This window comes from Natrix helvetica, assembly GCF_964273705.1.
Source record: "Natrix helvetica genome assembly, chromosome: 4".
Classification (NCBI taxonomy): domain Eukaryota; kingdom Metazoa; phylum Chordata; class Lepidosauria; order Squamata; family Natricidae; genus Natrix; species Natrix helvetica.
Genome location: NC_138550.1, coordinates 74,003,510 through 74,019,471, shown reverse-complemented (window position 1 = coordinate 74,019,471; position 15,962 = coordinate 74,003,510). Strand labels below are relative to the sequence as shown.

The following is a 15,962-nucleotide window of genomic DNA, read 5'->3' as shown; positions in this document are numbered from 1 at the left end:
ATGCCTTTCCTCAACAGATGGACCTCAAGCCACTGAGTCTGGAAACATCTCTTAGTTCAAGCATTCCAGAATAAAGAAAAAAATGCTTGCACATTATTTTCTCATCCAAGTTTCTACTAGGAAAGGCAGCGAAGCAACTGTTTTTAAAAACCAGCAACAGCAGTTTGCTGCCGACAACCATCAATATACTACTAAAACAAAAATCTCTGCCCCACTTTCTTTTCTTTACATATTATTTTAATTTTCAAAAAATCAAGAACTGGCTGTCAGCAAAGCAAAACATTAGCTTCTATGACATATTAGTATTTTTGGACAGACCTTATCCAGCATAGTGAACAGGCAAGTCTCCCACAACAATAATTTTGTAGTACATCTATCACAGGTGTTCAAAATCTGACACAGTACTATAGCTCTCAGTCCCAAAGATTAGCCACATTTTAATTAATTTCTCTCTTTGAAAAATGTGTATCCCCCTATTTACAATCAAGATTTCTGATAGTAGCTGATACAGTAGTATATTCAAATATACAGACTAATAAAGTCACTAAACTCTTCCTAACAATATTCTCCATGGACTCTCTGTTTACCTTTCAGGAACAAGTACCCATTACTGATGTTGCCTAGAATCAGGACACGATGCTTCTCCAAAAGTGAAATCTGCCCCACATATCTGCATTATAATAGATTTCAAAAGCAAAATAAAAAAATTTCTTACCTATAGAGATTTGAGATCAGCCCTTCCCTCCAGCGAGAACAAAGATTATTAAGAAGACGTTCATGTTGTCCAAATAAACATATGTAGTTGGAAACAGGAATAGGTTCCTTTGAAAAGCAAGTAATGGTTTCTATTTTGCTGTATTGGTTGACATGTATTCTGAAGTAAGTTCCCTTTACTGCATCTCCTGTTGTGATTGCCATCCCCTATAATAAATTGAGAAAACTATTGGGCAAAGCTAGACCACATATCAATCTACTCACTCCAGGAAGAGAACAAGGAAGATGGGGAGTGAGGTTGGTTACTACAAAAATGCTTCATATCAATGCCTTGCAAGATACAAGATACTTGTAAATCAAACCTCAACTGTTTATTACTTAGGGAGTACTTACATAATCAGGTTGTGATTCTTGTACATCCAAGCGGGCAGGAATCCCAGGTTTAAAAACATGCAGATAATTATATTTTCCAGGTAGAACACCACCTGTGAAAAACAATGTTATCAAGACATGTAGATTATATAAAATAAGTAAACTTGTTATTCATTAGGCCTTTAAAGTACTTTGTTATTTTTTAAAACCAATCCAGGGTGACTGGAAGGACAGATGAAACTTTGTTGCAATTTAATTGATGGTATGCACTGTGGTGGCTACATGCTGGGTTGAAGTTCTAACTTCAATCATTGTTATCTTTTAAAGAAATGCAAAAGGTAAATTCTGCTTTCTGTAAACAGCACAACTGAGAGGATCAGAATACTGGATGAACATTCAAGATCTTTTTAATAATGAAAAGAGATTACTGGATTCTCAGACCTACTTCATGCTTGGCATCTTTTCTCACAGGAGCTGCCATGCAAATATGTAACTTGGAAAATATGACTGTATGACAAAGAAGTGAGGAAACAGATTTATCAGGCAAGTGGGGTTGGTTATGATTTTCTAATGATTTTTTTCTATTTAACAACTGATTCGATCATAAAAGTTTGCAAAATGTGAGAAATTGTTCTTTTTTGTTATATCTTTATCTCTTTGGAAGCCAAAATGTGTAATGTGTCAGTCTTACAAAAACAAATATCCAACAATTATTTCAGGGGCTATTACTGAGTATTAAATACCTGGCACCTACAGCATTTCTTTCTGAGGAAAAATATTTTTTAAGTATCTCTTTTTATAAGTTCTACTGCAACAATTATCACTTCTTTTAAATCATTTTCTCTAGTTTCTATTTGAAGAGAAAAGTAGCAGAAGGAAGAATGTGAGAAGAAGAGAGTAAATATGTTCAACAAAAAGATGGCAAAGTTTTGGCCAATTTTCTTTCATGTACTGTGCATAGTATGAGGCTTTCTGGGCTGCTTGCAGACCCCAAAACTCTAAGTGTAGTCCCTCTCTGAGCCTCCAAAACCTGTTTTCTATGATAAAATGAGAAAATTTATTTAAAACATTGGTAACGATCAAGTTGTGTTTTAGACTGAATCAAATCAAAAATAGTTTTTGCTCAGGCTAGTGTTGAACTTGGAATATCGCCAAAACCAGAGCTAGTGCTGGATTTTCTGGCACCTTAGGCAGCCATATTCTGGTACACCAATTGTTTGGCTCATCTTCCAATTTTGTTAGGAATTGCAAAAAAAGACATTCTCTTGCTTCTTTTTGTTGTTCAGATTTTTGAGCATTATATTTATTATTTTCTCCCTTGGACATTTTTTTTCTTTGACATTTTTCATTAACTTACACTGTGTAATTGTATTTAGTCCTTAAATTATATTTAACCACTCTGGTTCACATAATGCACTGTTACTACATTTTGCTTTTTTTTAACTGTTTTTTTAGAAGTCTTTTAAATTTTGCCACCCCTTAAAATTTGGCATCTCTAGGCTGGTGGCTAGGCTGGTGGCTACTTGGCCTTAGCCTAGAGCACCAAGTACTGAAAAGGGAGCGCACATGTGTGCGTGGCAGCAAATGCCAAAAAGAGAGCACTTTGCGCGTGAGCTTGTTTGTCTGGGCCAAGACCAGGAAGAGGAGCTGTCCAGGGGGCATGTGCACACTGGAAAATGTACTTCTGATTTTCTGTGCGCACATGCATGCCGCCTAGCCAGTCTTCCAGTTACTGCCAAGTAGCTCATGTGACGATCAGCTGGCCGGTGAACATGCTCACACTGGAAAACAGAAGACCAGCTTTTCTGGTTTCTTGCACTGCTGCACGCACAAAGGCCATCTTTTTAAAGTAATCTCTACCTGTTTAATCCTGACAGCCAGAAAATGTGTTCTAATGGTCCTCTCTACCAGGAGAGGTAGAGGAGATATCAGGGTTCTTATTAGTAGCTCCTCTATTTTGAAACAGTCGAGGTGAGGATGCCCCTCGGACTCAAGGATTTCTGGAAGCACGTAAATATGTTCCTGTCTCTATATGCATGAGTGTGTGTGTACAAATATACACAAATTTACCTGTTTCTGTTTCCTATTTTTGTTGCAATTTATTTACTGAAGGTTTACTGTGTAATTTTATTTTATTGCTATTTTAATATTTGTAAACCACCTAGAGTTCCTGAGGAATTTGCTGAAGAGGAGTTGGTGTGGATCAGAGGTGGGTTGCTCCTTGGACCGAATAAACTGGTAGTAGCGGTGGCAGGAGGCTCCACCCACTTGCCCGGATGCTTCTTGCGTGTGTGAGAGAGAAAGCGCACCCGAATCGGTAGTAAAAAGATTGGCAACCCACCACTGGTGTGGATGATGTCTTTTTGTTTCTACATGGTGTTTTTTGGGTGTTTGGCTGACCAATGAGCTAGTGGGGGCAGAACTCTCTGTCATTGAGGGAGAAGCTGAGGAGGAAGGCACTTACTAGCTCTATAAACTTTTGGGAAGTCCTGAAGATACTTAAGATCTCTGAGACTTCTGCAGGTGACACAGAGTTTGGAAAAGATCCAAAATAGCTGTGGAAGATGAAGAAGGTTGCTGATGGTACTCAATTATATTGAGGCTATCAATATCTGAGTACCTGGATGCTATACAGATTTGTGCCATGTAACTGTGGCTATTTCCAGATATGGAGATATTTCATTCTGATCTTGAATGGGGTAACACTCAGGCCTTTGGCAAGTAAGGAACCTCTCATTTCATCATACTTGCAATCTTTTATATTTTTCTTTTATGTTCCATTGATTTCATTGTATTTTCTTTGTTATGAGCTGCCCAGTCATTGCACGTTAAGTGACATACAAGATTCATAAATTACAATGGTTCATCGTGCAGTCAGTGATGTTCAGACTGGATTTGGCATTTTTATCCACCTATCAAGTTCTTCCCAAGGTCCCGGGTTAGGCAGATATTGATTTTTGGTGGTGTTGAAGTTATCATTGCAGGATGAAAGCTGTTCCAAGTAAAGCTGGCTTTTGCAATTGACTGATTTTGTCAGTGCTGATGGTGTTCAAATGAGTTTCCAGTTGTTTTGGGATTCCACCCAAGGCACCTATTACTATTGGTATTACCTTTGCTTTCTTTTGCCATAATTGCTCTATTTCCATTTGCAGACCATTGCATTTTGTTTTCTTCTCTTTTCTAGTTCTTTCTTTTCTCTTCTGCTGTCTCCAGGTACTGCTACATCCACTGTCTAGACTTGTCATTTTTTATCAACAATTGTTAAGTCTGAGTTGTTATATGGCAGGTGCCTGTCTCTTTAATCCCAGAGCACTATTATTATAAATACTTAAATAAATAAGCAAACAGAATAGGAAAAATTAAATTATTTTGAGTAATAATGTTATCTTTCTGAATTTCATATATCATGAATTTATTTTTTTTACTTCAAATTGGAAGTATTTTTGATATATCAAGGTGAAACTTATACAAATGCAAGATTATTAAAAATGAATGTATTTGGCTCACCTTGAATTTTGCATCCCTTGTACATACGAATTAGTCTATCTAAATCTTCCGAAGGTTCAAAAATTGGCTCTAGAGTTGGATCAAAAAGATTCAGCATGGCAGCAGCAAGCTGAAAACCAATCTCTTTTGAGCTGAAATTGCTGTGTGTCCATTCATTAGCATAGTATACATTGGAAAATTTGGTTAAAGGACCTGCAGCCCTGATGCTCACATCATTAGTATGGAAGTTGGTATCAATCACAAGCCTCCCATCATAGACAAGGCATGCATCATTAACTGCTTTGAAAGTCTCATAATCCACTTTTCTTTTGGTAAAGTTAAAGAATGCCTAAAATAGTTGAAAGAAATAAAGTAAAGAATACTTTAGTAACTTTCTAGTCAATCATAGATAATTTCTTAATTAAATAATTGAGCTTAGTTTTTAGAATGTTTCATGTTCAAAGCAGATATGTATCCTTCCTATGTCACTATAATGCAGACACTTTCCAATAGTTAGAACACAAACAAAGTATATTGCTTGCATGGGATAAAGCAGGGCTTTGGATGCATTTGCAGCACACTAGACAAAATATATTAAACTTACCGTTGGTAAATTTTCCACTAGTAAAGCACTGTATATTGTGTGGAGCATTGGTATAATTAAGACTAGTAACCAAAGCTATTTCTTCCATCAATTAATGAAAGCCTCAACTGACCAAACCTATGATGTGGAAAAGGTCAAGATGAGCTGATGACAACTATGACAATGGAAGATTGTGACTTAAAGAGTAAATAATTAACAGTTGGAATTAATAAATGGAAATTAAAGAAAAATATGGTTGTCAAGGATGCAATAGATAAGCAATATAAACTTGTGGAGTGGAATTGATGAATATATTTATGGAAGAGAAGGTGTACGTCTAATTACAAATGAGATGGTTAAAATGTATTTCAGAAAGTATCAATTGTGTCAGCTAGGTCATTGGTTCAAATGAAAAAATGAATACAAGTACAGGTAGTCTTCAACTTACGACCACAATTGAGCCCAAAATTTCTGTTGGTAAGTAACATATTTGTTAAGTGAACATTGTCCCATTTTACAAACTTTCTAGCTACAATTGTTGAGTTAATAACACACTTGATAAGTGAATTTGGCTTCCCCATTGACTTTGCACATGATCACATGAGCCCAGGACAGAGCAACAGTCATAAATATGAATCAGATGCCAAGCATCTTAATTTTGATCACATGACCATGGAGATGCTGCAACAGTTGTTAATGTGAAAACTGGTCATAACTCACTTTTTTAGTGTCATTGTAACTTCAAAAGGTCACTAAATGAATTATTGTAAGTTGAGGACTACCGGTAGTCCTCACTCAATGACAATAATTGGACTGGCAGCTCCAACATTAAGCAATACAGCTCCTAAGAAAGACATCATGCGACCAAGATGGACGTGTGCCTTTGTTTCTGCCGCAGTTCTTAAGCGAAACATCACATGATCACGACTTTCAGTTTTACTGCTAGTTGGCATTGACTCTGCTTGTAGAAAGCAGGTTTTAATCTGTGCAAATGGCACAGTCATGTGACTGTGGGACACCAGGATGTTTGTAAATGCCTACCAACTGCAACCAACTGCAAAGTGCCCAAATATCAATAATGGTATGTCACCATGGGAACACTGAGCTGTTTGGAAGTGTGAGGACCTGTTGTAACTTCAAACAGTTGCTAAACAGGACAGTCATTAAGCAAGGACTAGGTGTAATTTAATCATAGATACAGGTAACGTGGCACATAATTTTTCTGCTAATTCATTCTTGGTTAGGGGGAAAGTATGTAAAATTCTAAATAAATGTGATGTATAGAGGAAAACAGTTGTTAGATAATCAGTGAAAATGAGACAAGACAGTACTGAAAAATTGATTTGTCCATTAGCAGTTCCAAGAATAAATGAGAATAGTGACTGATGAGCATCTGCTTAAAAAAAGCTTTGTATTAAGTATGCGGTATAAACATGTCTATTCATATGTACACATGGAAAAAGAATCAATACAAAGCTAAGAACCCAACTGATTTTACTGTTTAATTATGAATGATCAGAGTATTAGTGAAAGATACAAGGGTGATGAGAGGTTCTGAAGACAAGTCATTTTTGATAGAGTCAAAAGTGGAGTTTAGGGGAAAAAGACATTGAAGAAAGCATAGATATTGCAGAAAAATATGAGTCTTGACATAGGAATAGATTAATCTCCCAATTTATCAAATGGAAAAAAGAAAAAATGTAAGAAGATGTAAAAAAATATGTGGTACTCCAATCCTATTTGATGAAAATAGAGTTTAGAGTTCTGGGTATAATTATCCTCTGGGTAGGATTAACATGTTTCCCAATGAGCTTAGCTCTTTTATCAGCAAAGGATAGATTCTGATCCTCACTATCAGCAAAACTATCTTTATTAAGTCTCTCCTTTGCTTTTCTTTGGTTATGAGCAAGCCAGATTCTTCTTTAAAAATGAAGATAGCATCTTTTCTAAAATCTCTGTTAATAATCCCTGAAGCTTATCATAGGCATCTTGGAGCTCTGAAATGTAGAACATTCTTTTCCAGAATTCTTATATCCCAATGAGTTTGGACAGATTGTATCTATATAACATGTTCTTTATTGCTTATTTTCTTAGATTATCAGTACCTTTGCCATATTGGTCAATTTCATTCATTTTTATTTATTTTAATTTAATATTCCTATAACATATGTGTATTTTGCACTGCAGCTTGGGCCCATTAGTATAGAATATTTTGTTATTTTCATTTTTATTATATTTTTAATTATCATATTTTATCACTTTTATTATAGCATATAATTATAAACTATTTACTACATCATCACGTTATTATACAATTAATAGTAATGATAATTTACAATTTGTCTTTGTAGAATTAATTTAAAACTATCTCATCTTGTTATAGAGTAGATCTTTGCCATTGTGTTGTCTACTTGGAACATTTTCTTTTGGGATCTTATGTTTTAATTCATTTGTAAGCATGATTTGGGGGTTCTATGATTTATCTCTTTCAGTACTGAATGCTTGCCTTTAATATTTAAAGTTTAAAAAGTATTTTTATATGCTATGTTCTTTTTAAAAATAAAATGTAGTTTAGTTAAATTGTGCGCTCTCTCCCTCCCTCCCCCTATCTTTTGGAAGAGCTTTAGATGATATCACTTTACAAATATTTACTTTTTGTGTTTTGATCTTTTAATCACTACAAATGTAGTATAGATTTTGAGAGTCTTATTTCTGTCATACACTGAAGCTATGGGGGAAATGCCAGCTGAGGCAAACCCTGGAAGTTAGATAACAGCAACAGAAACTATCAAACTGCAATTCCAAAAGATCGACAAGGCTTCCAAGACAGGAGTGTCCGTCTTTCATACTATGGGCTCAATAATCTGTTTAAGTATCATCAAATTGGTGTTGATTCTTAGTGAGCTCATACATAAGATTTTTTTTACAAGGACCTGTCCTGAAACTGGTCTTTCAGATCTTCCAATATTGCACCCACTGCTGCTGAACATCCTTTTTCCTTTCTTTCCATCTTTCCCAGCATTACAGACTACTCCAGAAAACAAGGCTTTTTCATAATGTATCCAAACTATGAGGTTGGACATTGTGCCTCAGGGTTGATTTATTTGATAATCCATTTATTTATTTAGCTAGCTATAAAAACACCAATGTTCAAAAGTAACAATGCTCTTTCTATCCTGCTTCTTTAAACAGTTACCTCCATAAAGCAGAGAACAGAGAAACTCATTACCTGAATAATTTGATCTTTGTAGGTATAGACACATCCTGAATATATTTTCCATGGCCTTGATAACTTCTCTACCAAGCACTAGTTTGCAGTATATCTCTTGACTGCTGGCTTCTGTACTGTTGATTCTAATTAGTAAACAGTTGAACATCTATCGACTACCAGTTAGATCACTACCAGTTGAGGTATCTACCTCTTCAGTATCAATTCTAAGGCTGGTACTTGTTGTCAAGTACATTTAATCATAATTTTCTCTTTTTTCATTTTGCTTTTTTACTTTCCATACTACAGCTTGCAAATTATTTGCATTTTCATGTATCAAGGTCATTAGCATAATGCAAATTATTGCCTCTTCTTTCTCCAGTTTTAAAACTATGCTCATTTTCTTCCAGTCCAGCTTTCTTCCATATATATATTTCACATATAGATTGAATGAATGAATGAATGAATGATGCCCGTCTGTTTTGTCATGTTCTGTCTATACTATGGCTTCCTGATCTGGGTATAGGTTTCACATGAAGACAATGAGATGTTCTGGAATTCCCACTTTTCCAAGCACTTTCCACAGCTTGACATGATTGAAATGACTGAAGGCCTTTCTATAATTAATGAGCATGTATTCACTTATTTCTGGCAATCTTTTGTTTTCTTAATTATCTAGTATGCATTAGTTCCTCAGCCTTTTCTGAAACCACATCTGACATTTCTATTTTCCTATTGGGCGAACCTAAGGATTATTTTGCTGCCATGAAAAAAAATATGATACTTTTTTTTTGAAAGACTAAAAACCTTATATGGACTTTCTGTAGAAAGAAGGAAATATTGAATTGATGGTTTAGGGATTTGGGGAATAAAAAGGGTGAAATGGAGAGAAGGGGGGAATTACAAAGTAAGAGAAAAAAAGAGGAAGGAGAAAGCGTAAGATAGAAACTATGTGATAGAAAGCAGAGTAGAAATCTTATTTTCTTTTTTCTTTTTCTTTTTATCTTTTTTCCATTTTTATAGTCTTTATTGTATTTTAAAATGCTATTTTAAAAAAAATAACACCTGGCATCTCCCTTTCCAAATATAGCTCAAATCTGCATTGGATAATTAGTTTGCTAGTATGTGAAGTTAGGGATATGTATGATAGCTAGCACACCCAACTCTTCTTTATTTGGTGCCGACATGTGAATTTCTTTCAATTTATCTTCCACTGTCTGGATTTGCTGGCATGATTTGATTACAACCAGTATTCATCCTGATTCTACTGCTTGCCATATTTTTCCGCCTATTACATTACTTCCTAGACTTCCAACCAGGTTACAACCATAGTATTGATCTTATTTCATTTTTTTCTACTAAAGATTCTTGTAAGTAGTGAATATTATCTAACCCATCTTGGCTATTTATTTATTACATTTATATGTCACCCTGACTCTGACATGTCCCCAGTTGTTTCTCACCTCATGATCGAGGACTGTATCATAAATCATGCTATATTTTCCCTCCATATTGTTTTCTTAGTAAATCACAGGAGTGGTTTAGCATTGCCTATTCTTGTGTGGTATGAAATAATACTGTTGCCATTGTTAATAAATTGATCATTTACTGCTGCCATTTTCCTATTTTGCTACTGTCATATATAGAGGCTGCTTATTTTAGCCAGGTGACTAGGATGACATTTACACCTTGGGTGGCATGCTGGAAATATGTATCATTGTTGCTCATCCCTCCCAGGAATAACCCCACTAGGTCCCTTGCAGGTCGGAGATTTGCCCTATGAATTGGAGTCAAAGCGACAGTCTGCAACATGGCTGACAAGATGCTGGCTTCTTGTCAAAGCAAATGAACAGGAGGATGTGGAAGAGATGAAAGACCGGTAAGAAAATTTATCTAACCCTCAGCTATAAATCAAACCCGGAAAAGGCAAAGAAAACTTGAGAGCATAAATAATATTGATGATCAGATTGTGACTTTTTCAAAAAGAAAGAAAGAAAGAAAAGGGAAATGGAGGATTGAAACACCCCACCCCCAAAAAACTATTTGTTTGAAACAATTTTGGACAGAAAGGGAGAAAGCAGAGAAGTGACAAACCCACTCAAATATAAACTCTAAACTTGGTTTTGGATTTGAAATAGAAACCAAACATTCCGAAGGATTTACTTTGTTTGAATTTCTTCCAACTAATATATCTTAAGCAACTCCAAAAAAAGCACTTCTTCTCACTGATAACCGATTACCTAACCTTGACCGTGCCGGAAGTTTTAATTAACCAACTGCCATAAATTAGAATTTGGAAAAGCAGGAGGCAAAGAGAAATACCCAAATCTGGCTGTTTGCAAGTTTGTTCCAAGTGATATATATTGAGCTGCTATAATCTACCCGACCTGGAAGGCGGCAAGGGAAAGAATAACAACAGAATAATAACAGAGTCAAGAACTGGGAAATACAAAGGTTTTCTTCCTTTCTTCTTTTTTCTCTCTGCAAAAGATTAAGATGGCCCCAGCTTCTCTTCCGGTTTCACAGTAGTTGAATTAAATTTAAGATGGACCAGAATCTCGAAATAAGATTTGTATAACTAACTGCAATTTTAGAACTGGACATTAGGAAGAACAAAAGACCAAGATGGCTCCCATCGTTCTTCCCCACAGCAACTGAAGTAGATAAATTTAAGGTGGAACATAACTCTGATATAAGAACTGTATAACTAACTATAACTTTGGAACTGGACATCATGGAAAAAATATCAAGCCTAAATAGAATTCTGAATCCAGAGAAGCAGATATCTAAAGAAGAATTTAAAGAAGAAGGGGGCCAAGACAATGAAGGGGTAGAAATGGAGGGAAATAAAAAGCAGGCAAAAAACTGGTCCTGGCAGTGGTGTAGGGAAAGTAGTAAAAAGGGGAGGTGTCCCAACAAAAGGGAATAAAAAGCAGGCAAAAGTGGTTTTGGAGGTTGTTAGTGGCATAAAGAAAATTGAAGCAAGAGATTATGCCCCAACGAAGAGAAATATAAAATATCCTTTTGATGGTGACCTGGGGAAAATTGAAGAGAGTGGATGTGTCAAAATAAAGATAAGGGAGAAGACAGGAACAGAGAAGTGGGACAAAAGACTTACAAGGAAAAAATCATACAACTAGAAACTGTTACATGGGGAAATATAAAGTTAAAATAAGGGGTTTATTCCTAAATATGACAATAAAATGGAGTTGCTAACTGGTTGAATATGATAATGGAAAGATAGCTAAATAAAGGTTAAAATATATGGAATATGGATAAATATGAAACTGATATGGGGAGGTTGTAAAGCAGAGGTTTGTGATCCACTTTTATACATGATAATTAAATTGAGTTGCGAATTGATGGAATATGACAATAGAAGGACAACTAAGCCTGGGTCAAAATATATGGAACACGGACATATACAGAATTTTTAAGATGATGAATAAAGTGAGATGTTTACCGCTCGTTATTTTATATAATAGATTAAGGGAAATGTAATGAACATTGAACAGCGAAGATTGCCATTTAGAGACAATTAAGGGTAATCTTATCCAAGATATGGAAAAATGGAGTGGGAATATGAAATATACCTAAAAGACAGAATCTCAAATTTGGGGCATGTAAGGATGTATAATTATATAAAGATAATGATGAGAAAGTGGGGAATTGTAATCAGGTCTACATCTTGGCCAAAATTAGGCTGATGGGGGGTGTTTAAAAGCACAATGACTATATATGTATACTTTTTGTTATTTTTTTATTTAAAAGGAGGAGAATACAGGTTAAAATTAAATATGTATATTGAAAAGGAATTATAAATACCATCAACATAAAATGGAGCTTGCTGAGAAGCTGAAACACACCAAGTAAATGAGATGAAGAATGGGATGTAGAGGAAAGAGGTAAGGGAAGAAGAGAAGGATAGGAGAGAGGGCAAGGGGAGGGAAGAGGAGGAGAGAAATGAGGAGTGGTGAGGGGAGGGAGGAAAAGGAGAGAGGAAGGGGAAGTAGAGAAGGGAAGGAGGACAGAGGGAAGAAAGGAGAGAGAGAGGGAGAGGAGAGAGGGAGAAGAAAGTGATGGATAAGGAACAAATATGGTGTATGGAGAGCAGAAGAGCCAATAATTGGTTTTTGGGAGTTGTTGGTAAGATGAATTGATGTAAACATTTAATAATACAATATGATGTTGGTTATGTAATAGTATACATGTGATTATATGTTATGAAAATGAAAAAATAAAAAATGTTAAAGTAAAAAAAATGGGTTAGGGTTAGGGTTAGGTATGAAAGGTAGATTACTTTTGCAGACATCTCCCAAACTCCAGAGTATAATTTTATTCTGTAAGACAAAACTAACTTATTCTGTAAGAAATAGTTACGCTTAAAACTTAAAAGATAGCATAATCAGACTAAAATATGATTCCTGCTTGAGGTTCAAGCTAGGTTTCAGCATAGCAAGATCCAAAAGCAGAATTCTAGAATTCAAGCCTGTTCCAATTGTTCAGTTGATATATATTAAAATTCAGCAAAGGCACATACTTACAGAACATTGCAACTTAAATGGCTTTGTATTTGTAGTGAAAGATGCACATGTGATTGGATCTGGGTGATTGCCATCATTCCATTGAGCCAATAAACTATCATGGTATTCAGTTACACGAGCCTTGGACATTGCTTTCTTGATAGCTCTTTCTATTGCATTGTTATTGAGAGAAGTAATATTGAAATTCGAGGGAGGATGCACAAGGTGTATACAATAGCCACTAATTCCTAATGATAAGAGGGATTCTATAGTGGTGTACACATCAATTGTATTCCCATAGATAATAATATTCCCTGGAGAAAACAAAAGAAAAAAAACAGAATAAACCTCATTAATATAATAAATATGATAAAGCTAAGTGATCTATGACCTCCTTGTTGCTTTGATGCTATGAAGTAAACAGAATCACCTAACAACAACAGCTACAATAATTTATTTAAAAATCTGCATAATATATTCCACAAATAGGAAACACTTTGCATCAAAGCAGGGAAATTACTTATCTTTGTTTGAGACCCAGTGGGAAAAAGGAAAGGGAAAAAGTATCATTTTTTATCATATCTCTCTATCTAACCACCCTCTATTTTTGTTTATAAGATTTCCTAATAAAAAAAGTTTAAGTATGTTGGGAAATTACAAAGAAGAAAAGGAAAAACACTGCCATCAGAATTCTCTTACTCTATAACTTGAAAACTTATTTACCCCTCTTCTTTCTGTTTTCTGTCAAATGTAATGAAATCAACAAAATAGAGGTACCAGAACATAAGATATTAATGGCCTTCTGCAGCAATTTTCACTAACTTAATCACAGAAATGTTGGGCTGCAATTCTCCTTTTCTCTATCCTACATAGTGGGCATCAAAGTTATTGCATATGAAATCTAAAGAAATTGAAATTTGGTAAATTCTGTACTGTAAAGTGAAGCTTTCCCTCAACACATGGTTGTTTATTATATACTGTTATACTGTATATTACTTCCTTCCACAGTGGCCTATCTGGTCCTTACAATCAGGAGAGGATGATCTACTGATCAGACTATGGCTTGCTGACATTCACTCAACTGAGATATGTAGACAAACAATTTCTGTATCGGTGCCCACATTGTAGAAGAAACTTTATTTGGAGAGTCAGTGAACTCCCAAAATAGAGTGTTGTTACCAAAATTGGAAATTGATTTATTTGCCTAGACCTCCCTCTGATGTTGTCAGCTAACCTAGTAATTCAATGTTGATTTTTAAAAAGCCATTTTTGAACTTATCCTCTATATTTACTTTTAACTACATTATATTATTCTAAATAACCTTGAAATTTGCAAATGAAAAGTAGTGCAAAAATTATGAAAATGGATAATGAATAAATCTAGTTACTGTTGTGGCTTAAATCTAAGTAGACCTAAGATCTACTGCCTTAGATTAACATTCTTCACCAAGGGATCATCCTGACTGACAGTATTAGCTATATTTCCTCAGTCTGGAATAAGATTTTGGAGGTAAATTTACAAGGCCTATCTAAAATAGCCATGCACTTTTTTTTAACCAAAGCTAAAGAATTAATCAAGTAGCAAATAATGGATATCAGTTTGCAGAGAGAATGTTAGGTACTTCCCTTTTATTTAAAATGGAAATCTTTTGTCTCATCCTAACTAAGTTTCTACATGTTACTGCAAAATACTGTAGGTTCTTTACTTTAGCATGTTTTAACATGCTGTCTTCAGTCTTACTGGAAATAACACCAATATACCCTCTTTACAATGAAGCTTTACCTCTGGAACAGCTGAAATTGTGAGTTATAAATTTCATACTGAAGATTTTATGATTAAATTTGTCACCTGTATTTAACACTGGATTTTTCTTCTAAATATGTTTCTTTGTAGATTAGAAAATATTTATATATTTTGCTTCAAAGGTTGTGTCATCAAATATAATACAATAGCAGAGTTGCAACCCCCTGCCTAGGCAGGAAACCTTATACCGTTTCAGACAAATGGCTATCCAACATCTTCTTAAAGACTTCCAATGTTGGGGCATTCACAACTTCTAGAGGCACAGCTGTTCCACTGATTAATTGTTCTGTCAGGAAATTTCTCCTCAGTTCCAAGTTGCTTCTCTCCTTGATTAGTTTCCACCCATTGCTTCTTGTTCTACGCTCAGGTGCCTTGGAAAATAGTTTGACTCCCTCTTCTTTGTGGCAACCCCTGAGATATAGGAACAATGCTATCATGTCTCCCCTAGTCCTTCTTTCTCTTAAGCTAAACATACCCAGTTCCTGCAACCGTTCTTCATGTTTTAGTCTCCAGTCCCCTAATCATCTTTGTTGCTCTTCTCTGCACTCTTTCTAGAGTCTCCACATCTTTTCTACATCGTGGCGACCAAAACTGAAAGCAGTATTCCAAGTGTAGCCTTACCAAGGCATTATAAAGTGGTATTAACACTTCACGTGATCTTGATTCTACCCCTCTGTTGATGCAGCCTAGAACTGTGTTGGCTTTTTTGGCAGCTGCTGCACACTGCTGGCTCATATTTAAATGCTTGTCCACTAGGCACTCCAAGATCCCTCTCACAGTTACTACTATTGAGCAAGGTACCACCTATACTGTACCTGTGCATTTCGTTTTTCTTGCCTAAATATGGAACCTTATTTTTTCACCATTGAATTTCATTTTGTTAGCGCCCAATGTTCAAGTTTGTCAAGATCCTTCTGTATTTTAAGCCTATCTTCTGGAGTGTTGGCTATTCCTACTAGCTTAGTGTCATCTGCAAATTTGACGAGTTCCCCATCTATCCCCTCATCCAAATAATTGATGAAGATGTTGAAGATTACTGGGCCTAAAACAGAGCCTTGGGGTACCCCATTGCATACTTCCCTCCATGTAGATGCAGTTCCATTGAGGACTACATGTTGATTGCAGTTGGTCAGCCAGTTATGAATCCATCTGGTGGTGATGCTGTCTAACCCACATTCTTCTACTTTATCTAGTAGTAGATTATGGTCTACCTTATCAAATGCCTTACTGAAGTCCAAGTAAACTGTATCGACAGCATTCCTCTGGTCCACT

At 35.5% G+C, this 15,962-nt stretch overlaps 1 protein-coding gene across 7 annotated transcripts in view; it reads right to left on the bottom strand.

Moving 5' to 3' along the window:
* Positions 1 to 15,962, bottom strand: part of CFAP61 (cilia and flagella associated protein 61) — a 163,662-nt gene that overhangs the window by 38,965 nt on the left and 108,735 nt on the right. For 5 of the 7 annotated variants that reach the window (XM_081950243.1, XM_081950245.1, XM_081950247.1 and 2 more), the window contains 4 exons: positions 12,908 to 13,200; positions 4,594 to 4,921; positions 1,108 to 1,199; positions 716 to 921 (listed from right to left, as the gene is read on the bottom strand). In XM_081950243.1, coding sequence (XP_081806369.1) covers positions 716 to 921; positions 1,108 to 1,199; positions 4,594 to 4,921; positions 12,908 to 13,200 — 919 coding nt within the window. Of the gene's footprint in view, positions 1 to 715; positions 922 to 1,107; positions 1,200 to 4,593; positions 4,922 to 12,907; positions 13,201 to 15,962 lie in introns of those variants that run through there. The other 2 variants (XM_081950248.1, XM_081950249.1) reach the window with 2 other exon arrangements.